The sequence below is a fragment of the Bombina bombina genome, chromosome 7 (genome assembly GCF_027579735.1).
Source record: "Bombina bombina isolate aBomBom1 chromosome 7, aBomBom1.pri, whole genome shotgun sequence".
In the NCBI taxonomy this organism is placed as follows: Eukaryota; Metazoa; Chordata; class Amphibia; order Anura; family Bombinatoridae; genus Bombina; species Bombina bombina.
In genome coordinates, this window is record NC_069505.1 from 58,513,935 (window position 1) to 58,539,662 (window position 25,728).

Here is a 25,728-nt window from a genome sequence, read left to right on the forward strand (position 1 = left end):
GTTTGTGTTTTTTTTTTACAGGTAAAAGAGCTGATTACTTTGGGGCAATCCCCCGCAAAAGGCCCTTTTAAGGGCTATTGTTAGTTTAGGCTAGGGTTTTTTTTTGTTTTTTTTGGGGGGGGGCTTTTTTATTTTAATAGGGCTATTAGATTAGGTGTAATTAGTTTAAATATATGTAATTTGTTTTTTATTTTCTGTAATTTAGTGTTTGTTTTTGTACTTTAGCTAATTTAATTTATTTAATAGTATTTAATTTAGTTAATTTATTTAATTATAGTGTAGTGTTAGGTGTTATTGTAACTTAGGTTATGTTTTATTTTATAGATACTTAGTTATATTGTAGCTAGCTTAGGATTTATTTTATAGGTATTTTGTTTTAAATAGGAATTAGTTAGTTAATGATAGGAATGTTTAGTTAGATTTATTTAAATTATATTTGTTAGGGGTGTTAGGGTTAGACTTAGGTTTAAGGGTAAATAACTTTAATATAGTGGTGGCGACGTTGGGGGTGGCAGATTAGGGTTTAATAAATATAGGTAGGTGGCAGTGATGTTAGGGACGGCAGATTAGGGGTTAATAATAATAAACTAATGTTTGCGAGGCGGGAGTGCGGCGGTTTAGGGGATAATATCTTTATTATAGTGTCGGCAATGTCGGGAGCGGCAGATTAGGGGTTAATAAGTGTAGGTAGGTTGCGGCCACATTGGGGGCAGCAGATTAGGGGTTAATAAATATAATGTAGGTGTCGGCGATGTTGGGGGCAGCAGATTAGGGGTTCATAAGTATAATGTAGGTGGCGGCAGTGTCCGGAGCGGCAGATTAGGGGTTAAAACATTTATTTTAGTGTTTGCGATTCGGGAGGGCCTCGGTTTAGGGGTTAATAGGTAGTTTATGGGTGTTAGTGTACTTTTTACCACTTAAGTTATGAGTTTTATGCTACCGCGTTGTACATAAAACTCATAACTACTGACTTTCAAATGCGGTAGAAATCTTAACAGGAGAGGGTCTACTGCTCACTTTTTGGCCTCCCAGGACAGACTCGTAATACCAGCGCTATAAAAGTCCCATAGAAAAAAAAGACTTTACGAAGCTTACGTAAACCTGCAAGACTCGTAATACCAGCGGTAGTAAAAAAGCAACGTTAGCACCTGTTAACGCTCCTTTTTAGCTTACCGCAAAACTCGTAATCTAGGCCATAGTTTCTTAAAGCTTAAACTTTACCATAATTTTAAAGGACAAAAAACAGTCATGAAAACTGAAAGATCACACGACAGGCTTCATAATTCGCACCCTGCCAAATTTCTCTCTATCATTTGTAGTTTATGTTATAATTTCTGTGGAAGCCAACCAAATTGTCATCTCCAGGCTCAAGTCAAAATTGGGTTCTCCAAATATGGCAAGTGATTGGTGGATTTTGACCATTGAAAAACAAATGCAGAAAACAAGGTGTCAATCTATTCTAAAAACATTCAGACTCTGCTGATATATTATTCTATTGAAAGGAGTTTAAGAAAAGGATTCCCTTCTGTTACTGTATCATGTTCAGTGTTCAAGTCTATCATTAAAGGGACAGGAAAGTTAAAATTAAACTTGCAGGATTCCAACAGAGCATGTAATTTTAAGACGCTTTTTAATTCACTTCTATTTTCAAATGTGCTTTGTTCTCTTGGTATCCCTTGTTGAAAAAGAATACGCACATATCATACACTAGTGGGAGCTAGCTGTTGATTGGTGCCTGCACACATTTGTTTCTTGTGATTGGCTAACTAGATTTGTTCAGCTAGCTGCCAGTATTGCAATACTGTTCCTTCAACAAAGGATAACAAGAGAATTAAACAAATTTGATAAAATAAGTAAATTTGAAAGTTGTTTCAAATTGAATGTTCTATCCAAACCATGAAAGAAAATTGTGGGGTTTCCTGTCCCTTTAAATATATTTACTTTAAAATGAATGTCAATTTACGCAGTGAGGAAGCCTAATAATCATTTGTGAACTCTGTTAGTGAAACCACCGTAATTTCTTTTTAAATTTTCTATCATTTCGTTAATATTTATTTACCAATTTATATTCCGTTCTCATTTTGGACTCCTCCCATTCGGCACTTCCTTGTTCGGCACAGTGTGACGTATAGAGCGGTCCCATCCGCTCTATACGTATCTCTCAAGCACGTTCCCCTTTGAACTGTGGACCTGCGCATGCACAAAAATCCTATTACGTGACAGCAACATAGTATTCATTGTAATGTAAGTATATTTTCAACGCGTGTGAATGCGCATTTGAACTGAATAGGGAGAATTTTGTTTAACGCATGTGCAGAAGAAGCGCATGATGTTTCAAAAAATAGGTTGAACGCCCCGGGGGGGGGGGGACAATAATTGGCAATTGAAATTTGCAAGAAGTGTCAATCAAACAGACAACATGGCGGGCGGAGGAAGTGCGGAAAGAATGAGAGGAATAAAAAGGTAAAATTTAGCGATATTAGTGGTTTTATAAAAAAACTTTTAATTAAAGTTGCCATATTTTGGATAAAAGACTAATATAACGTTAACTGCTGTGCTTAACTTTACATTCACCTTAAATTATGCAATTAATTTGTGCGTTGGATAGCGGATGTGATATTACAAAGTATTATACTGTCCCACCCGGGCTACTTCATAATGCCACCCCAGCTGGTAACGTAGTCTATGGGAAACCCTAATGTTAATACCAAGAACAGTTCCCTAGTGTCTCTTCATCCGTCACTGTCTTTGTTCTTTGGGTGGACAGTATCATAGCTCTTTGTTCTTATCGTCTGCAGGAAGGAGATGTCATTTTGCAGTCAGACACTCCAGATTCCAGAGACATCCTGGTTTTGCCGGTTCCTCTTACCCCAGAGCCAGCAAGAAGTTCCTCTTTTGAAATTAAAGAAGACATCACAACTGAATTACAAGCGGCGCTAGATGCGCTAGAGGTGCCCGAATATGTTGAGGATACGGTCAGTGACGGTGAGTGACAGACGTATGAAATACTCGTTCCACCTCCTTTAAAAAAAAAAAAAGTAAAATACAAAAGTTTAGAAAATATAAAATGACACTGGTTTTCATTAATATGAAGGGTCAACACACTTCCCAGAAGAGGACAGTATTGTTCCTATATTTAGTTCCAAAGCAGCCACTATGCCATTTAGTTTTACAAGCCTTATTGAGAATTACTTACAAACAATGGGCTAGTTTACGAGTGGAGCAGTAATTACTGATCCCAATCGCAAGCTAACTCTGGTCGACTTCTGCTCTTTGCACGCATTGGGTAGCAAGTTAAAAGTAAATAATTAGACGGCATTTAACGACCGTGTTAAGGTACTCCCCCATACACTTCAATGGAGAGATAAATAAAAGTGGGAAAAGAACCTAACACCCATACTCATGTACTAACCCGAATCACCATAAGCCCCTACTCTAATAACCCCTAAACCACTGCATGGTCCACCACAAAGTCCCCTCTACTCTATTAACCGCTAAACGTGCAAAAAAAAAATCAGATATATGTATTTATGAATAAATAGAACATATTCTATGTAAAGAACATTGGAATGTGAAATATTTATTTTCCGTGTTTGTGCGCTGGGTAGGGTGTTTTTTTCCACCTTGTTTGCTCCATAGACTTCTATAGGGGGAATGCGTTATTGTGCGCTCTATATTGTAAGTTCAGCTTTTTACTCGCGTCGGGTTAGCACAAGAGAGAAAACGGTTTACTTTAAACTCATAATAGGAGCGCAACCCGACAGGCACAAAAAGTGTACTTCTAGCACTTTTAACGCTTGAGCAAAACCCATAGTCAGGAGGATAGTGATCAGTAAATACATTGCTGTCCATGCATCGTTAGGGTGATTTAACCGCTATTTTTTTAGATCTGATCTGAACGTTTCTCAGTAATGAAATGATGTTCATGCTTAGATTGTGATTACTCAGAACTTGAATTAAAAAACACGGATGAAGAGCAGAAAACATTTATAAACCGGATCTGAAATATCAGATTCAACCTCACTGTGTTTTACAACTCTTCTTTAAGTTTAACTAATATGTTTCAACGTTTAAAAGGACAGTCTACTCCCGAATTTGTATTGTTTAAAAAGATAGATAATCCCTTTATTACCCATTCCCCAGTTTTGCATAACCAACAGTTATATTAATATGCTTTGTACCTCTGTGATTACCTTGTATCTAAGCTTCTGCTGACTGCCCCCTTATCACAGTTCTTTTGACAGACTTACATTTTAGCCAATCAGTGCTGACTCTTAAATAGCTCCACGGGAGTGAGCACAATGTTATCTAAATGACACACATGATCTAGCAGTGTCTAACTGTCAAAATGAACTGAGATAAGAGGCAGTTCAACAGCTTAGAAATTAGCATATGAGACTACCTAGGTTAAGCTTTCCACAAAGAATACCAAGGGAACAAAGCAAATTTGATGATAGAAGTAAATTGGAAAGTTGTTTAAAATTGCATGCCCTATCTGAATGATGAAAGTTTAATTTTGACTAGCCTGTCCCTTTTAACACATAATAATGACCATAGTTCCATTTGACTGGTCGTTTCTCTCCCCCAACTATTTTTTCTCAGGGAAATTAAAAAAAAAGTTAGTTTGTTAAATCATTTCCCCCTCGCTCTCTCACTCTTTTTTTTCCTCTTCCCTTTAATATCTTCCTTTCTCCGTAATGTCAGTTTTATTGTTAGTAGCCAGTGCAGAGTTACCCTGTAAAAACGCACGTTGCTAATAAAGCTTGTTTTGAAATGTTGGCTCACTTGCTGACATGTATTACAATGGTGCAGTAAAGTTCTGCATTTGTAGTGTTAGTTTAGGAAATAAAAAAAAACGATTTAAAAAAAAAAAATGGTATTGTGCAGTAATCTAATTCGCCGTTTATCCCCCCAGATCCTTCCCAGTTTGATTTGCTGTTTGATATGAGCGAAGAAAATAATCAAGAAGAGGAAGCTCTCACTCGAAATCCGTTAACGTCCAATGACCTAGCGTTGTTTGACCCTTGCTATACAGAAGGTAAAATAGTCCAAGATTTATATTTTCATAGGATGCAAACTCCAAGGTCATGAAATGGATCCAATTTATTTTCTGAGTGAGAGCTGATTCTAGATCCTATACACGCTCCTCTCATATTAGCTAGAAACACAAGGGGAAAGTGGAATAATTATGAAACTGTGGGGGTGCGCACCAAGTGTGGTCAAGCAAACCGCAAGTTAGAAATTCAAAGTCCAAAATTGGAAGCACACTAAAGGTGCTGCATAGAAAATATGTTAGAACTTTAAATGATAGGAATAAAAGGGGGGTTTTTAACATTAAGGTAAGAAGTCCCTTATGCGTTTCATGACGACTGTAAGCACTTAAAGGGCCACTAAACCCAAAATCTTTCTTTCATGATTCAGATAGAACATACAAGTTTAAACCACATTACAATTTACTTCTATTATTTATTTTGCTTCATTTTTTAGATATCCTTAATTGAAGAAAAAGCAATGCACATGGGTGAGCCAATCACATGAGGTTTCTATGTGCAGCAACCAATCAGCAGCTACTGAGCATATCTAGATATGCTTTTCAGCAAAGAATATCAAGAGAATAAAACAAATTAGATAATAGAAGTAAATTAGAAAGTTGTTTAAAAATGCATTTCTTTTTCTAAATCATGAAAGAAAAAATGTGGGTGTCATGTCCCTTTAAAGAATCAGATACATTAGATTTGCATAATAACAAGACAATGCAATAGCACTTAGTCTGAACTTCAAGTGAGTAGTAGATTTTTTTCTGACAAATTTCAAAGTTATATATATTTCCCCTCCCCTGTACCATGTGGCAGCCCTTAGCCAATCACAAAGGCATATACGTATATTCTGTGAATTCTTGCACATGCTCAGTAGGAGCTGGTGACTCAAAGTGTAAATATAAAAAGACCGTGCACATTTTATTAATGGAAGTAAACTGGAAAGTTGTTAAAACTGCTGCTCTATCTGAATCATGAAAATTTAAAGGGACATGAAACCCAACATTTTCCTTTTTCTTATTTTTCAGGATCCAAATTGAGCATGTGATTTTAAACAACTTTCCAATTTACTTCTTTTATCCAATTTGTTTCATTCTCTTGGTATCCTTTTTTGAAGGAGCAGCGATGCACTACTGAGAGCTACCTGAAGACATCTGTTGAACCAATGAAAAGAAGCATTTTTGTGCAGCAACGAATCAGCATCTAGCTCCCAGTAATGCATTGCTGCTCCTGCACCTACCTAGATATGCTTTTCATCTAAGAATACCAAGACAATGAAGCAATTTAGATAATAGAAGCAAATTGGAAACTTGCTTAAAATCACACGTTCTGTCTGAAACATGAAAGAAAGATTTGAAGCTTTATGTCCCTTTAATCATAATCACCTATAGTGACTTTAGAAATCACCTTAGTGTGCTGCCAATTTTCCACTTGGCAGTTTGTTTTCTGTTTTTCCTAAGAAAGAGCAGCAATTAAACATATTAAAGGGACATTAAACACTTATAGATGGTAATATAAAATGCTAAATCGTATATAGAAAAAAGGCTGCAATATACTTTCATTATTTATTTTGTCCCCTTTTCCTGTAACTCCATACTGTAATTGTGAGCTTTTCAGTTCCTGTTAGAAAGGGAAGTGCAGATCACTGTTATATACCACACAGCCATTGGCTGCACATTCTAGTGACCTATTTATAACTGTCTCTAATTGGCCACAGCAGAGAAGGTAACCTAAGTTACAACATGGCAGCTGCCATTGTTTTATAGACACAAAAACTTTACACTTATATTGTCACTATTTAAACAGCTAATGAAACATTAAAAATACATCTACTTGTTATTCTCAGACTAATCTTTTGTTTGAATGCTTCATTCTATCTAACATGTGTTTAGTGTTTAATGTCCCTTTAAAGTTTTGGGTGGGTTTGTTGCCTAAAAAAGTAAACACCTTTTTTATATTTTTATATAAAATGCTTGATAATGAAACCCCTTTACAATATACTTTCAATATTTATTTTGCCACTTTTCATGTAATTTAGATTTAAATATTGTGCATTTTATCATTCTCAGGACCTGCTGACTTCTCAAGCTAACAAAAAAGAGGAAACTTTATAAATAAACTTTGCGCTGGTCAAACTGCACATTAAAGAACTAACATTGCCATTTCTTAGATCTTTAGCCACTGGTAAATAGTTAGGCGCTCACAGTTACTGTTTCTGTATACAAGACTTCTCAAGCTAACACTGCTACATATCCTTTCCTAATATTATTATTATTATCATTTATTTGTAGAGCAGATTCCGCAATGCTAATAGGATTTAGCTGATAATTACAAAACAGTACATTGTATGCTTGTTGTCTGCAGATTAAAGCCCTGATTGGCTCCTCCATATTAGGTGGCGGGTGGGGTTTGGCTATTTGTCACAAGGTGGGTGTTGCTAGAGGTTACTGGCGGGAGAGTCAGTCATTTCTGCAGTCAGCATGGCCTTCTTAGGTTCAGCCCGTTTATCCCAGTGACGCAGCTGAAACTTGTATCCTGTGAAGTCTGTTTTATTGAGGGGGCTGCAGGGGAATAAACAACACTTGCCTCATTCACACATAGACTAGCGGCAGTTTCTCCTCGGGACTAGCAGTGCTATGCGGGTCCCAATTGGTATTTCTACTATGTGTTTAACCCGTTTGCACGGATTAAACCCATAGCGTTAAAGGGTCGTTAGTTGTAAATCTACATACTAACTAACTAGAGCATGTCATGGCCTTTTAAAGGGACATAAAACCAAAATGTTTATTTCATGATTCAGATTGAGCATACAATTTTAAACAACTTTCCATTTGACTTCTTTGATCAAATTGTTTTGTTTTCTTGTTATGTTTTGTTGAAAAGCAGACGTAAGCACGTGTCTGCAGCACTATATGGCAGCAGTTTTGCAACCATTTTATACATTACCAAGAGCACTAGGTGGCAGCATCATTTGCGGTTATGTAGCACTCCCGACATGTGCACACTACCTATCTAGATATGCCATCAAAAAAGAATAAACAACGCAAATGTGATAATAGAAGTAAATTGGGGGGAGGGGGAGGAATTGTATTCTCTATCTGAATCATGAAAAAAAAATGGGGTTTCATGTCCCTTTAACTTTATCTAACTTCATCTATCGCCTTCACAGGGGTCAAACAATGAGCATCTGTTTAATAATAAAATCTTGTGAGCACTTTCTTATTACATTAGAATTTCCTTTTACCTAAAAGCTGTTTAAATTAATACTAGCAGGAAATACACGTCCGTGCACAACTGATACTGCAGTATGCCTAGTGGTACCTGAGCAGACATCAGCTAATTAGTTTGTAGTAGTGCAATAATAAAATCTTATATTATTGCACCTTTTAAACTCCTCTGTCGCCTACTGAGCTGCTGCATGCATATGGCCAAAAGTAATCAATTATTGAGTTCAGGTGTTTCAGCCACACCCATTGCAACAGGTGCGTAAAATCCAGCACATAGCCATGAAATCTCCATAGACGGACATTGGCAGTACAATGTGTCATACTAAATAATTCAGTGACTTTAAATGTGGTACTGTCATAAATGTCACCTTTGGTCAGTTTGTGGAATTTATGCCCTACTAGATCTGCCCCGGTCATCTGTAAGTGCTGTTATTGTGATGTGGAAGTGTCTAGAAGCAACGACAGCCCAGGCATAAAGCTGTAGACCAGGGGAACCAAGTGTAGTGCGTATAAATCGCCTATTATCTGTTGCATCACTCACTACTGAGTTCCAAACTGCTTCTGGAAGCAACATCAGTACAAGAGCATCATGAAATGGTTTTCAATGGCCGAGCAGCTGTATACAAGCCTCATATCAGCATGCACAATGCCAAGAGTCGGCTGCAGTGGTGTAAAGCATGTTCTATTACCTAGCAGTGTGATGGAAGAATCTGGGTGTTGTGGATGCCAGGAGGACACTACCTACCCGAATGCATAGTACCTACTGTAAAGGTTTGGTGGAGGAGGCATGATAGCCTGGGGCTGTATTTCAGGGTTTGGGTTTAGCCCCTTAATTTCAGTAAAGGGTGATCTTAATGCTATAGGATAAAATACATTTTAGACAATTGGGGGGCTTCAAACGTTGTAGTTACAGTTTGGGGAAGGCCCTTTCCTGTTCCAGTGTGACACAAAGTGAGGTCCATGAAGTTGTGTCAGGTGGCCTGCATAGAGCCCTTACCTAAACCCAACTGAACACCTTCGGTATGAATTAGAATGCTGATGGTAAGCCAGACCTTCTTGTCCATCATCAGTTCCTGACCTCACAAATGCTGCTTTTGGCTAAATGGGCACAAATTCCCACAGACACTCTCCAAAATCGTGTGGAAAACCTTCTCAGAAGAGTTGCAGCTGTTCTATCTGCAAATGATTAATGTCTATGGTTCTGAAATGCGATGCCTAACAAGGTCATACAGATGTGATGGTCAGGTGTCCACATACTTTTGGCCGTGTCTGGCACTCTCTTGCAAGCAGACAGCTATATTAAAAGCAGAATGGAAGAGTAAGTTACCTTTGTTTCTAATACATTTTTCGGAACCACAGACATTTTCTTGAGTCGTTTCAATAATAAATCACAAGTTCTGAATTTTTGCACATTTCAAATAACTACTTTGTGGTATGGTAAAAATGATTGGTTGCTTCCAGAGTGACTGAGATTTTAGACTGGCTCTATACCATCATACACACATTTTGAACTCCTATGTTCTTCAAGCAATAGAGTTAAGGGAGCAATTGCAACCTTATACCCATCATTTTACATGACTGACCAGGAAATTAAGACAATAATGATGACTTCCTGGGAGGATGAGTTAGGATGAGAATGGCCAGTTAAGACTTAGGTTGGGTTTCTCTTGCTCCCACAGTGCCTCACTCAAGGAGAACTACATAAAAGAAGCTTTTATGTTTAAATCATTTTTATTGAAAAATTTTCATTAGTGCAACAACAGAGCAAGTGTTATATGTTTACAGTCATTATCAAATACAACATACATAATCGTCACTATCAATTGCCATCAGCTAATACATCTATAAACTCTCTATATTCCGTCTTATGGATTCTTCACCCTTTTACGTTGCCGTGTTGATTAATCCCTGAAAGTCCATATTTGAATGGGTAGTCTCTGTTGTTGCATAATAAAGCGTAAGATAACTCACATCAATTTTTTATGATTTTCTTTTCTCTACTAATAACCAAAACAAACTGAAACAGTTATAAAATAAGTGTTCGGATGCCGGGAAGTGGCTTACCTGTCTTAGATTCCTATAACGCTTCACAATTCCCTAGGTGTTGCTCCTTTTAATCCTATCTAGCCTTCTAAGTAGACCAGTTAAAGCCATCTCTAAGTATCCAATAATACCATACTTCATCGTTTTTTTCTTTTGTGTTTAACGACCAAGCTGCACATTCATACATGTTATATGTGTGTTGAATTTTATTTTTGATTTCTGGCCAGGTGGGTGTACCCACCTTCCAATATTTGGCTATACAGGTTCGTACTATCGTGCATATGATTCTAATAAAGGTATTTATTGGCTTATTGTATTTTTTAATTCTTTCATGTAGCAGTGCCTGTGTGATGTTGAGGTGAATTTGTTCATCTAATAGGTAGCTTAACATGGAAGAGAGCGTTTTCCACACGGTTTGGACCTCTGTGCAGTCCCATAACATGTGTCTATAAGTTCCCACTTCCCCACACCCTCTATAGCATTGTCTAGAATTGTTTTGTGACATATATTAGGTTCTAGTTGGTGTTAGGTACCATCTGAATATTGTCTTCAGATTATTTTCTCTCAGGTCTGCACTTAGCAATCCCTTTGTAGCTGTATGAAATATCTCATACCATGTGTCTAAGTTTACTGTCTTCTCTATGTCTGCCTCCCATTTGAGCATTAGTGTGGTTTTAGTCTTAGATCTTGCTTTCTGAATACTTAGGTATATTATAGAGATAGCATGTTTCGGTCTCCCCTGTGAATTACAAAGACCCTCTAAGATTGATTTATTTTTGTCGTTTGTTTTTCTGAGGTATGCCCGTAGGGATGAAGTTGCCTGCAAATACAAGTACCAGTGGATTTTTATAGGGGCCAGTTTCTCCTGAATTTGGGTGAAAGTCATTATCTTATTTTGAACCAGCAAATCCGCCACACGGTATAATCCTTTGTTTTCCCATTTAGCTACTTCTCTCTGTGACTCCCCGTGTAGTAGATATCTAATAGGTTGTAATGTTGACCCCACTGGGCATAGTCCCTTTTTGTGGGCCAATTCTAGCCAGATGTATTGTGTGCATTGACTGGCTAGTGAAAGGCAGGCATCTGTTCTGTGAGTGGTAGTTTTATATTCCCATAATATAGCGTCAGCTTTACTCCACGTTCCCATGTCGGATTCTAGCTGTGTCCAAAGAGCTTCATGTTTAGATCTGAGTGTTAGTGTGTCTTGGGCCAATCTAGAGGCCTTAAAGTAGTCAATCAAGTTCGGCACACCCAGCCCTCCCAGGCTCCTATGTTTTGTCATAGTTTTGCTGGCTATTCTGGCATTCTTTTTACCTCTAATGAATGTCAAAATGTCTAACTGTAGCTTCTCTATATCAGAATATATAATTTTTATGGGGAGGGCCCTGAATAGATAAAGCAGGCGGGGCAGTATCGTCATCTTTACCGCTGACATCCTTCCCATCCAGGAGAAATTACATCTTTTCCACTTCTGCATGTCTTGTCTTATGGACTTATATAGCGGAAGATAATTGGCTTTGTATAGTTGGTGTATCTGTGGAGTTAATTTTACCCCTAAGTATGTTAGTGTCTGTTTTGTCTGTTTTAATTCAAAGTTGATGTCTAGTAACTTCTTTGTATGTTGGGGGATCTCTATTGGCATGATTTCACATTTATCTAAATTGATTCGATATCCTGAGAGTGTTGAAAAGTCAGCAATTATTGAATAGAGGTTGGGCAGAGAGTGAAGAGGTTTGGTCAAGGTGATCAACACATCGTCTGCAAACAAATTTAATTTATATTCAGTGTCTCCTATTTTGACTCCCGATATACTAGGCGTAGCCCTAATCTTCGCTGCTAATGGTTCGATGCATAGCGCAAACAGCAAGGGTGACAGTGGGCACCCCTGCCTTGTGCCATTTAAAATAGGGAAAGTATCAGATCTATATCCATTTGAGGAAACCTGTGCAGTCGGGCCAGTATATATTGCTTCTATCGCCTCAACAAAGGGACCCCCAAAGTTCATTCTGGCTAAAGTTTTCTTCATATAGCCCCAGTCCACCCTGTCAAACGCCTTCTCCGCATCCAGAGACAGGAGCAGAGAAGGCGTTTTTGTCTCATTTAAGTAATGTATAGTGTTTATCAAGCGTCTAATGTTGTCTGGGGCTTCCCTATCTTTTATAAAGCCTACCTGGTCTTTGTGTATTAATTTGGGCAGTATATGTGCGAGTCTATTAGCCAAAATTTTAGTGAAGATCTTCAAATCTTGATTTATTAAAGATATGGGTCGGTAGCTGGCGCATTTCTTTGGGTCTTTGCCTGGTTTAGGTATGACTATTATTTTTGCTTGGAGCAGTTCTGGGGGAACTGGGTTACCCTCCAGTATGTAATTGCAAAATTTAGTGAGATGGGGAACTAGGCATTCTCTGAATAGCTTGTAGTATTCACCGGGAAAGCCATCTGGTCCTGCAGCCTTTCCCGGTTTTAAGGCTCTGATTGCAAGAACCACCTCTAATTTTGTTATGGGTTTATTCAAATCATCTCTATCTTCCTCCGTCAATTTTTCTAGGGGAGTAGATCCCAAAAAGTCTTGTGTGAGTTTCTCTACTTCCAGAGAATGTTTAACTTTTTGGCCGTTATAAAGTTCTGCATAAAATTCTCCAAACGTATTAACTATCTCTTGGGGATGGGTGGTGTTAGTGCCGTCTTTTTTTTTCGATTAATGCTATATTGGCTGCTCGAAATCTCTCTCTGATCTTATGGGCTAAATACTTATCTGGCTTGTTGGCATATATAAAGTATAAGATTTAATGATACTGCTACGTCTCTGGAGTTTATTTGACCCAAGTGTCTTATTTGAGTTACCCTGAGATGTCATGGGGATATTGAAATCTCCTGCTAGAATTATTCTGGTCTGTGACCATTGTGTCAGGAGGTGTGAGAGACTTTCAAAAAATAAGTGTTGGTTTTCATTGGGTGCATAAACATTGCACAAGACAGTGTCTACATTGTCTAGTTGACCCTTTAAGATTATATATCTGCCTTCTACATCGGTGATGGTGGATTCGTGTACAAAGTTTATTGTGGATTGAATTAATATCGATACCCCTCTTTTTTTTGTTCCTACTGTGGCATGGTAATGTGTTGAGTATTTTTTGGTCCAATAATAAGGGAGGAGTGGTTCAACCAAGTGTGTCTCCTGTAAAAATAGTATGTTGGCTCTAAGTGTATTGTACTGTTTAAAGGCCAGTCGTCTCTTGACATCTGTATTTAAACCCCTTACATTATGGGAGATAATCCTCAGCTCACCTGCCATATTCCATCTGGTTTAAATTGTCTAACTTACCTCACATCGATACAGCCTCAACACCTACATCACCCTTCTTGGCTCTACTGTTTTCTAAGCTGCATTTTTCCTCAATATATTCTTGGGAGTCTAACTTTGGGAGTTTTCCACTCCCGGCATCCTTAAACACATAATAAAATAAATAACATTCAAACAAAACATCATAACTTGTAACCCAAGGAGTGGGTCCCATAAATCTCTTCCTACCTAGCAAGATATAAACAGAGGCCAAAAGAAAGATGGCCGAGATTGGAAGAGAAGGGAAGAGAAAGGTTAGGTAGTAAGAGGAGGGGGGGGAGGTGATAGAGTAATAAAAGGAATGAAGAAGAGGAAAATGAATGAAATTCAGAAAGGAAAAGGTTACTGGAGGTGTTGCTCCAGCTACACTGGTCTGAAAAGTTCTCAAGTGCTGATACATGATATTTAAGCTAAGTTGTTCCCATTCACTGTAATCCATTAGCTTCTTCCCACTACAAAAAGTGGGAGAGGAGGGAATTATCCTTAGGGATTACATCTTGATTTAAATTTCGTCAGTCCATCTCTGTTTTCCAAGTTCTTATCAAATAGGTCTGAGAATATATTGATCTGCTGTTTAGAAAAAGTTTATGTCTTCAATGAGGTTTGTTTTCCCCATAGGAGAGGGACCTCCAAAGTTCTTTTTTGTTGGATTGCAGCCGGGGTTTCATGTCTTCTGTTTTTTCCTATTTGACTTGGACCATTGCGTTTTTGATAGCTGTTCCACTACTGTCTGTGGATGATTTGACTGTGTAGAGGATGGGATCTGGGGAGCCTCTAATCCTAGAATGGTGCAGACTTCAGGTATGTCCATTGGTTCTTTGATGGTTATCGTTTTGGAGTCTTTGGTAATATAGAGTGCAAAGGGGAAGCCCCATTTATAGGGGATTTGATGTTTCCGCAAGAGCTGTGTTAGTGGTCTCATGGAGCCTCTGCGCTGTAGAGTCTTGACGCTAAGGTCTTGATAGAATTGTATTATGTTCCCTTGGACCTTGAACGTGGGGTTTTTCCGGGCTGCTTGCAGAATCTTATCTTTGTCTTGAAATAGCGCCATCCGATTATAATGTCTCTGGGAGGCATGCCCTCTTTAGGTCTAGGTTTGAGAGCTCTGTGTGCTCTTTCAATGCCCATGTTGAATTCTGCTTTCTCTGCCGTCACTTGATGAAAAAGTTGGGCTATATAGGTGAGGAGATCTTTGTTTTGGATAGTCTCTGGCACTCCTTTCAGTCTAATATTATTTCTCCTACTCCTATTTTCCAGGTCTTCTATTTTTTCCTGGATCTCATTTAGTTCTTGATGGTGGGCAGCAACCGATTGAGTGACATTAGTAATATCTTCCACTAGCGTGTCAGTGTGTTCCTCTAAGGAGTCAATGCGGCCTCCTAGTTCCGTTATTTCTGTTTTAATATCTGCTAGGCTGTTAGTCATTGCCGTATGCATATTATCAATTTTATTCCATAATCTTTCGAAGTTTGATGTGATATCTTGTTTAGAGACCAAGTCTCTCAGATCCCCTTTTGTAACTGGGGTCAGATCTTCATCTGTTACTGTAGGTTCCATATTTGAATCCTCTTGTATTTCTAGATCTGGCTCTGATAATAGGTTCGGTTTTATGTTCTGTGATGTTTTGAAAAATGCGTTTACTGTGACTGTTTTGGGTGTTTTGTCTCCCTTAATCAATCTTCTAGTAGACATTATAGTAGTGTCCTTGTAAACACCTGGTATTGCAATCTCTACACGTGGTAGTTTAGATTAAGGGGTCAAGTACGTCTCTATTTTTCTGATTTCGTTGCTGTGCTTCTACCCCTTATCATTAAGATACTTATTATTCCCAGTGGCTGTATATTTTGTTGTCTCTTGTCCTCTTTGATTGTCTATGTTAGAAGTGGTTGAAGTCACAGACTACTCCTAATTGCGGTTATAGGCAGATATTTGAGTTCAATTTGTCCCCTTGCTTCCCCTCTGAAATATTTTATTTGAAGAACAGCTCCGTTATTATTTTATATATGTATTGTTAATATGCTTTCTGCATGGTCTCACCTTAGCTTCTGTGTCCAAGATTTTCCCTCTATTCTGTCAGACACCATGCTGCGTCGTTACCTCTGCAGCGTCTGCATGGCCGGCGCCATCTTGGTAACTCTGTTTGAGCCTTGCGGTCTCCATCTACAATGCTGCCGATCCTCTCACCATCTGCTGCTCCCCACAGGGAGCTCTTGATCCTCAGCTGCTTGTTGCTGTATATTTCACCGGGTTCTGCTTTCTTCTGTCATCCGGTGAGTCTGTAATGGGTCCGGTGCAGCCCTGCACTTCTACGGCTGTCTCTGTGACTTTACCGCTTCCTCTGTTGCTAGCTGCAGGATTCTCCAGTAGTGGTGGGATTAGTATAGGTACCCCATTAATTTAGCTTGCAATATACAGCACTTGAGGTCAATTAAACAACTTATTAGCCAGTGTGCTGAGCGGAGCTCTACGCTCATGTGACCATCTCCTTGCTCAGTTAGGCCACGCCCCCCCCATAAAAGAAGCTTTTAGATGGTATTTGCACCCCACCAGGTACTCTTACCTAGACAGAATAAATTGATACAAACTCTAACTGCTGTACATAGAATTTATATTACCAAGTATTGGAAAATGAGGTCCCGCATTATCATATAATTCAACAAAAAATTACTCTCTATTACCTTATGGAGAGCTTATCTGCTGATTTGATGAACCGAAAAGAAAGCTTCCTAAACTTGTGGAAACCTTGGATTATGTATTATGAGGATAGGGAGCAAATGTGTGTCAGTACTTGGGCAGGGGGGACAGGATGGGATCCCACTGTCTTAGGCTAAAGGGTGGGAATACCTTGATGTGCTAATATCATCTGTGTTATGCTGCTATGCATCGGAATGTGACTTTTCTCTTCGCCCAACTAATGAGATCAATTGTCCCCATATCTTGAGATACTTGACTAGGTACACCTACTGCTACCGAAGAATTGAGAAGTTCTAAGTGAAGACACAAAGAGGCCAAATTATCAAAGTACGAGCGGACATGATCCACTGTAGCGATCATGTCCGCCGCACATCGATAAATCCCGACAGCATGCGCTGTCTGCATTTATCATTGCACAAGCATTTCACAAAAATGTTTGTGCAATGCCGCCCCCCTGCACATTCGCATATCCGATCGGGCTGATTGCTGTCCACCACCTCAGAGGTGACATAAGAGTTAAGGAGCAGCTGTCTTAAGACCGCTGCTCCTTAACTCCTGTTTCCGGCGAGCCTGAAGGCTCGCGTGGAAACAGATGCATTTGGGGCCTATTGAGGGCTTGATAAATCGGCCCAAAAGACTTTGGATACACTGATTTCTATCTTTATTGAAACTCTTGCTAATATAATATTATAACAATTTTGATGTGCATTTTTAACATCATTGTAAAGTTTTTTAAAAACCAATAAAAAAAGATTTAAAAATAAATGATTTGTTGCTAAGCAAAACATAATGTTCTCATTCTTTCAGAGCACTCGTCTGTGGAATCTGGAGCAGCTTTAGATTTATTGTCCCTGGGTTGTGAAGAGGAGGAACAGATCTCTCATTTTCCACAGGAAGCAGAAGGATTAGGATACCTGTCTCAGGCGACAGAGGAAGTGCACAGAGCTATGGCGATGGAATCTGCTGCAAATTATCCTGAAGCCTTCAAACTTTACCGCAACGCAGTAGACACTTTACTACGAGGGGTGAAAGGTGAGAGCTGGTGATAGGTAAAGGGACAGTGTATTGTAAAACCAGTTTCCCCTTAATGTGTTTCTAATGACTTCTTATGCCCGCTGCAATGTTTAAAATGAATGGGAACTTGTTCCTTTTAGCTTTATTTATGAAAGAGCTGTTTCTGCTAATGTAAACTACAACTCAATACAATGGGCTCCCTGTAAAGGGAAAGCAGATCTCCTTATCTTATATGTCTAATGTTTTATAAAATGTCTGCCGTATCTTATTTCTCACTGTTTACTCAAAGACCAGTACAAAGAGAAAACAATGGGACATGGACATTTTAGTACCTCTCTGTCACATTCCCCACTGGGAGCATGAGTTCATCTAAACCTTCTTGTTTACATACGGCTAGATTACGAGTTTTTGTCGGTAATGGTGTGCAGTGCTAACGCACAGTTTTTCCTTACCGCTCACCTACAGTAACGCTGGTATTACGGGTCTTTACAAACCCGGCGTTAGCCGCAAAAAAGTGAGCGTAGAGCAGAATTTAGCTCCACATCTCACCTCAATACCAGTGCTGCTTACGGTAGCGGTAAGCTGACAAAACGTGCTCGTGAACGATTTCCCTATAGGAATCAATGGGGCAGATTCGGCTGAAAAAAAAACTAACACCTGCAAAAAAGCAGCGTTCAGCTGCTAACGCAGCCCCATTGATTCCTATGGGGAAATACATTTTATGTCTACACCTAACACCCTAACATGAACCCTGAGTCTAAACACCCCTAATCTTACACTTATTAACCCCTAATCCGCCGCCTACGACAACCCGACACCTGCTTTATATTATTAACCCCTAATCTGCCGCTCCGGACACCGCCGCCACCTACATTATACTTATGAACCCCTAATCTGCTGCCCCCAACATCGCCGACACCTACATTATATTTATTAACCCCTAATCTGACGCCCCCAATGTCGCCGCAACCTAACTACACTTATTAACCCCTAATCTGTCGCCACCACTATAATAAAATTATTAACCTCTAAATCTAAGTCTAACCCTAACACCCACCTAACTTAAATATAATTTAAATAAATCTAAATAAATATTACTATCATTAAATAAATTATTCCTTTTTAAAACTAAATACTTACCTATAAAATAAACCCTAAGATAGCTACAATATAACTAATAGTTACATTGTAGCTAGCTTAGGATTTATTTTTATTTTACAGGCAACTTTGTATTTATTTTAACTAGGTACAATAGTTATTAAATAGTTATTAACTATTTAATAACTACCTAGTTAAAATAAAGACAAATATACCTGTAAAATAAAACCTAACCTAAGCTACAATTACACCTAACACTACACTATAATTAAATAAATTACCTAAATTAACTACAATTAATTACAATTAAATTAAATAAACTAAAGTACGGAAAAAAAACACAAAATTACAGAAAATAATAAAATAATTACAATTTTTTTAAACTAATTACACCTAATCTAATCCCCTTAATAAAATAACCCCCCCCCCCCAAATAATAAAAAGCCCTACCCTATACTAAATTACAAATAGCCCTTAAAAGGGCTTTTTGCGGGGCATTGCCCCAAAGTAATCAGCTCTTTTACCTGTAAAAAAAAAAGAACAATACCCCCCCCAACATTAAAACCCACCACCGACACACCCAACCCTACTCTAAAACCCACCCAATCCCCCCTTAATAAAACCTAACACTACCCCCTTGAAGATCACCCTACCTTGAGACGTCTTCACCCAACCGAGCAGAAGTGGTCCTCCAGACGGTCCGAAGTCTTCATCCTATCCGGGCAGAAGAGGACCTCCAAACGGGCAGAAGTCTTCATCTAGGCGGCATCTTCTATCTTCATCCATCCGGAGCGGAGCGGGTCCATCTTTAAGACATCCGACGCGGAGCATCCTCTTCGTTTGACAGCGACTGGAACAATGACGGGTCCTTTAAATGACGTCATCCAAGATGGTGTCCCTTCAATTTCGATTGGCTGATAGAATTCTATCAACCAATCGGAATTAAGGTATAAAAAATCCTATTGGCTTATCCAATCAGCCAATAGGATTTGAAGTTCAATCCTATTGGCTGATTAGAACAGCCAATAGGATTGAGCTTGCATACTATTGGCTGATTGGAACAGCTAATAGAAAGCGAGCTCAATCCTATTGGCTGATTGGATCAGCCAATAGGATTTTTTCTACCTTAATTCCGATTGGGTGGGTTTTAGAGTAGGGTTGGGTGTGTGGGTTTTAATGTTGGGGGGGTATTGTACTTTTTTTTACAGGTAAAAGAGCTGATTATTTTGAGGCAATGCCCCGCAAAAGGCCCTTTTAAGGGCTATTTGTAATTTAGTATAGGGTAGGGCTTTTTATTATTTTGGGGGGCTTTTTTATTTTATTAGGGGGATTAGATTAGGTGTAATTAGTTTTAAAAAATTGTAATTATTTTATTATTTTCTGTAATTTAGTGTTTTTTTTTATTTAGTAATTTAGTTAATTTAATTGTAATTAATTGTAGTTAATGTAGGTAATTTATTTAATTATAGTGTAGTGTTAGGTGTAATTGTAGCTTAGGTTAGGTTTTATTTTACAGGTAAATTTGTATTTATTTTAACTAGGTAGTTATTAAATAGGTAATAACTATTTAGTAACTATTCTACCTGGTTAAAATAAATACAAACTTGCCTGTAAAATAAAAATAAACCCTACAATAGCTACACTGTAACTATTATTATATTGTAGCTAGCTTAGGGTTTATTTTATAGGTAAGTATTAAGTTTAAAAAAGGAATATTTATTTAGATGTATTTAAATTATATTTAAGTTAGGGGGTGTTAGGGTTAGACTTAGATTTAGGGGTTAATAACTTAATTATAGTGGCGGCGGCGAAGTTGGGGGCGGCAGATTAGGGGTTAATAATTGTAGGTAGGTGTCGGCGATGTTAGGGACGGCAGATTAGGGGTTAATAAAATGTAACTAGTGTTTGCAAGGCGGGAGTGCCGCAGGTTAGGGGTTAATATATTTATTAAAGTGGCGCCGATGTCCGGTCGGCAGATTAGGGGTTAAAAATTGAATTTAAGTGTTTGCGATGTGGGGGGGCCCTCGGTTTAGGGGTTAATAGGTAGTTTATGGGTGTTAGTGTACTTTTTAGCACTTTAGTTAAGAGTTTTATGTTACGGCGTTAGCCCATAAAACTCTTAACTACTGACTTTTAAATGCGGTAGGAGTCTTGACAGGAGAGGGTGTACCGCTCACTTTTTCCAAGACTCGTAATACTGGCGTTAGGAAAATCCCATTGAAAATATAGGATACGCAATTTACGTAAGTGGATTTGCGGTATGCTCGAGTCGCAGAAAAAAAAGTGAGCGGTACACCTGTACCTGCCAGACTCGTAATACCAGCGGGCGTTAAAAAGCAGCGTTGGGGCCTCTCAACACTGCTTTTTAAGGCTCTCGCAAGACTCGTAATCTAGGCGATAGTTTTTCTAAAACCGATACAGAAATGTTTAGTGTAGGTTGGAATACAACGGGCAAAATCAGATATTTCAAATGACAAAATAAAGTGATCTTTAAACAATTTAATACACTCCAGCAGGCAAAATAGATCATTGGGAACACATTAAAGGGGATAAAACAAATTACAGTACACAGTCCCTTTAATTTCAGGGTATGGTCATGTGCATGTAGATATTGTATACTGTGTGGTGTAATCTAGATGTGTAGAAATGTTTCATGTGTCAATTTAATTCTGTAGCCCCTTCTCTTGCAGATGAGCATTGCACGGCAAGACGTGATGCTGTTACACGAAAAACTGCAGAGTATCTTCGTCATGCGGAGAGAATCTTCCAAGAGCACATGAGTGAGAACACAACCTGACCTGCTCTAATTCAGCTGCAATATACAACATCTCTTATTTAAATCCACACTCTGGAAAAACCCTGGAGGGAAATGGAACTTTCAGCACTTTTAAAAACACTGCTCCGCTGTTAATAAATGGGAGTAACTTTCTAAGACAGATGTAAGACAGTAAAAGCTGATTTTCTTTACCTTTAATAAGTATTGGGTGCCGTACAAGTAGTCTGTATTAAGAAAGCACATTTGTAGCTATGACAGGATAGTTTTACCTTTAAAAACAGCTCTGTTAAAGGGATAGAAAGGTCAAAGGTGGTTGCATTTCAATTTGAGATATAAGCATGTTTGCCATATACTTCTATTAGCAAAAGTGCTTCTAGTAAAAGTTATTACTGTTTTTTTAGCTGCATACGCAGATATCCTGATGAGGGGCCGTGCACCAGTATTCGAACACTACATCTCAGAGAGCTGACAGTGGTGTGTATTGCTTCTGAAGATGTCATTTGTGTCATACAAACCACAGCTGACTCTCTGAAAAGACGTAGTGTTTTAATACTCATGGGATATGTGTGTAATAACGTTTTAGCTCATGGAAGTATATTACAAAAATGCTTATTTCAAATTGAAATGCACCCACACGCGTTTCATTTTTTAATTTTCTATCCATTTAAAGAGACATTTAATATGAATGCCATCCAAAGGGATAGAAGCATTTTTTCCAATAGACTTCCATTAGCAAAAATGCTTCTAGTAAAAGTTATTACTAATTTCCAGGGGCATACACACACATGCTGTGAGGGCCGTGCACCAGCACCTTTTCAGAGAGTCGGCAGTTGCTTGTATGACACAAATTAGGTCTTTCTAGACAGAATACACATCACCACCACTCTCTGAGCTTGAATACCGGTGCACAGCTCTCATATATGTGCATATGCCACTGGAAAAACACTGATAACTTTTACTAGAAGTATATTGGAAAAATGCTTCTATTTAAAATTCAAATGCTCCCACACACATTTCAGTTTTGTCCTTTCTATCCCTTTAAGTCTAAAAAAAACCAACTGCATTGTTGTAGTACTCACAAAAGCAAGCGCACACCACATTCTGACTGCTTATTAGTATTTACCCCTGTCTGAAACTTCTGCCTTAAGGGGGCTGGGATGTCTATCGGATGTTGTGTTATGACCTTCTGAAAAGCGCGCATGCACACATATAATATCCTCTCCTTTAATAAAATGGGGAACTCGTACTCATATTTGGATATGTGCATAAATAGTTTCATAAATGGGAAAAAATACTTTAAAGGGACAGTCTACTTTAAAAATTGTATTGTTTAAAAAGATAGATAATCCCTTTATTACCCATTCCCCAGTTTTGCATAACCAACACAGTTATATTAATATAAATTTTACCTCTGCGATTACCGTGTATCTAAGCCTCTGCAGACAGCCCCCTTATGTCAGTTATTTTGACAGACTTGCATTTTAGCCAATCAGTGCTGACTCATAAATAACTCCACAGGAGTAAGCACAATGATATTTATATAGCACACATGAAATAGCACCGTCCAACTGTGAACAACTGTCAAAATGCACTGAGATAAGAGGCGGGCTTCAACAGCTTAGAAATCAGTTTGAGCCTACATAGGTTTAGCTTTCAACAAAGAATACCAAGAAAACAAAGCAAATTTGAGATAAAAGTTAATTGGAAAGTTGTTTAAAATTGCATGCCCTATCTGAATCATGAAAGTTTAATTTTGACTAGACTGTCCCTTTAACTATAATAAATCATTAGCTTTATGTAAACGGCTTGGATGCACTTCTCGTCTCAAAGCTGCACACTGTCTGCAAATGTGTTGACGAACTTAGTTACCATTCAACTGCTTCTGCGCATGCGTTATAAAGACGAACATTAAATGACGGCTGCGTATAAAGAGACCCCTACAACATGGTGACGCACTGCAAATTGCATAGGCGCCGATTTGAGTAACATTTTCAATAGGATGTAATTATAAGTTAAGCTGGATACATTTTCCAGTGCTCAGCAATTTGTGGTGTGTGATCATCAAAAATAAACAATCTGTAACGCACAAACTACTTATGTACGCCAACAACAATTTAACATTTACTGACCCGTTAAGCCAAAAAAACTATTTTATTTTTTTGTAAACTAGAATATTTCACTGTTCTTCTCAAAAAAAAATTATGTATTAGCTAGGAGTGGGGAGCTTAATACTTAGCAATATTATAAGATTTTCTGTTATTTAAAATGTTACTTAAAGGGACATTAAACACTTTGAGATGGTAATATAAAATGATAAATCGTGTGTATATATATATATATATATATGTGTGTGTGTCTGCAATATACTTTCATTGTTTATTTTGTCCCCTTTTCCTGTCATTCAATTCTGAAATTGTGAGCTTTTCAGTTCCTGTTAGAAATGGAAGTGTAGAATACTGTTATATACCAGACAACCATCAGCTGTACACTCTAGTGACCTATTTATTATTGTCCCTAATTGGCCACAGCAGAGAAGGTAACCTAAGTTACAACATGGCAGCTCCCAGTGTTTTATAGACACTAAAACTTTACACTTATTTTGTCACTGATTAAACAACTAATGAAACTTTAAAAAATAAATGAAATCGTTCTTAACAGACTAATCTTTCCTTTGAATGCATCATTCTGTGTAGTATTTATTTAGTGTTTAATGTCCCTTTAAACTATTCAAAGCACAAATTGATTGCATGGCTTAATATAATTTGATTTAAAGGAACATGAAACACATTTTTTTCTTTCATGATTCAGACAGAGCATGTCATTTTAAGCCATTTTTCAATTTATTTTTGTTATCTAATTTGTTTCAGAAGCTGCTGATTGGTGGCTGCAAATACAAGTATCTTGTCATTGGCTTTCAGCAAACCCCCAGTATTGCATTTCTGCTCCTTCAACAAAGGATACCTAGAGAATGAAACATTACATAATAGAAGTAAATGTAAAAGTTGTTTAAAATCATATGATCTATCAAAAACATGAAAGAAAATTTGGGTTTCATGTCCTTTACTGATAATTTGTGCAACATACATTAAAAAAATAAATATTAGCTCATTTTAGCTTAAAGGGTCATGAAACCCAAAATATTTTCTTTCATGCTTCAGATAGAGAATATAATTTTAAGCAACACTCCAATTTACTTCTGTTATCTAATTTGCTTCATTCTTTAGGTATCCTTTGTTGAAGAAATAGCAATGAACATGAATGAGCCAATAGCATGAGGCATCTATTTGCAGCCACCAATCAGTAGCTACAGAGCATATATAGATATACTTTTCAACAATGTATATCAAGTGAATGAAGCAAATTAGTTAATATAACTAAACTGGAATATTGTTTAAAATGATATGCTCTTTCTGAATCGTGAAAGAAAAAAATTGTGTTTCACGCCCCTTTAATATTGGCTTACATTTTAGCCGGGTGATTAGTAAAATCAGCTGGGTGGTGCGTGAATTAAAGGGACAGTCTACTCCAGAATTGTTGTTGTTTAAAAACATAGATAATCCCTTTATTACCCATTCCCCAGTTTTGCATAAATAACACAGTTATATTAATACACTTTTTACCTCTGTAATTACCTTGTATCTAAGCCTCTGCAGACTGCCCCCTTATTTCAGTTCTTTTGACAGACTTGTATTTAAGCCAATCGGTGCCCTCTCATTTGTAACTTTACAGGCGTGGTTACAATGTTATTTGTATGGCACACATGAACTAACACCATCTAGCTGTGAAAAACTGCCAAATGCTTTAAAATAAGGGGCGGACTTGAAGGGCTTAGAAATTAGCATATGAGCCTACCTAGGTTTAGCTCTCAACAAAGAATACCAAGAGAACAAAGCAAATTTGATGATAAAAGTGAATTGGAAAGTTGATTTAAAATTGCATGCCCTATCTGAATCATGAAAGTTTAATCTTGACTAGACTGTCCCTTTAAATACACATTTGGTACTGAATGGCTTGAACTATTCTCATGTATTCACTCCCCATGAGGCGTATTTACTACCATAGACTGAAGTTATTGTTTGGGGGGGGGGGGTCTCAGTAAAACATGTTTTTTCAATGCTGCACTTTAAAATAAATAAATAAAAGAATTTATGTTAAGTGTAACTTTTTTTTCTGGGTTTAGTGTTTTTTGAGAAACAAAATCCTGCTTAACCCCTTAATGACAACTGACGTACCAGGTACGTCATGCATTAACAAGCAGTTAATGACAATGGACGTACCTGGTACGTCAGTTGTCTAACAGAGTGCTGGAAGTGATCACAATCGCTTCCAGCAGCTCTGAGGGTATTGCAGTGATGCCTCGATATGGAGGCATCCTGCAATACCCCTTTACAAGCCTCCGATGCAGAGAGAGCCACTCTGTGGCCCTCTCTGCACCGGAGCGTCGTTGGTGGGTGGGAGCAAGGCAGGGAGGTGGGTGGGCGGCCTGCCAAGGGCCTG

The 25,728-nt window shown here is 38.1% G+C and overlaps 1 protein-coding gene across 1 annotated transcript in view; it reads left to right on the forward strand.

Annotated features, from left to right (window-relative positions):
* The window catches only part of SNX15 (sorting nexin 15), a 51,813-nt gene extending 26,437 nt beyond the window's left edge, over positions 1-25,376 (forward strand). The window contains exons 5-8 of the mRNA XM_053720133.1: positions 2,799-2,985; positions 4,916-5,038; positions 17,151-17,375; positions 21,146-25,376. Of these exons, the coding sequence (XP_053576108.1) occupies positions 2,799-2,985; positions 4,916-5,038; positions 17,151-17,375; positions 21,146-21,252 (642 nt within the window). The 3' untranslated portion in view covers positions 21,253-25,376. The remainder of the gene's footprint in view (positions 1-2,798; positions 2,986-4,915; positions 5,039-17,150; positions 17,376-21,145) is intronic.
* Positions 25,377-25,728: the final 352 nt, after the last annotated feature.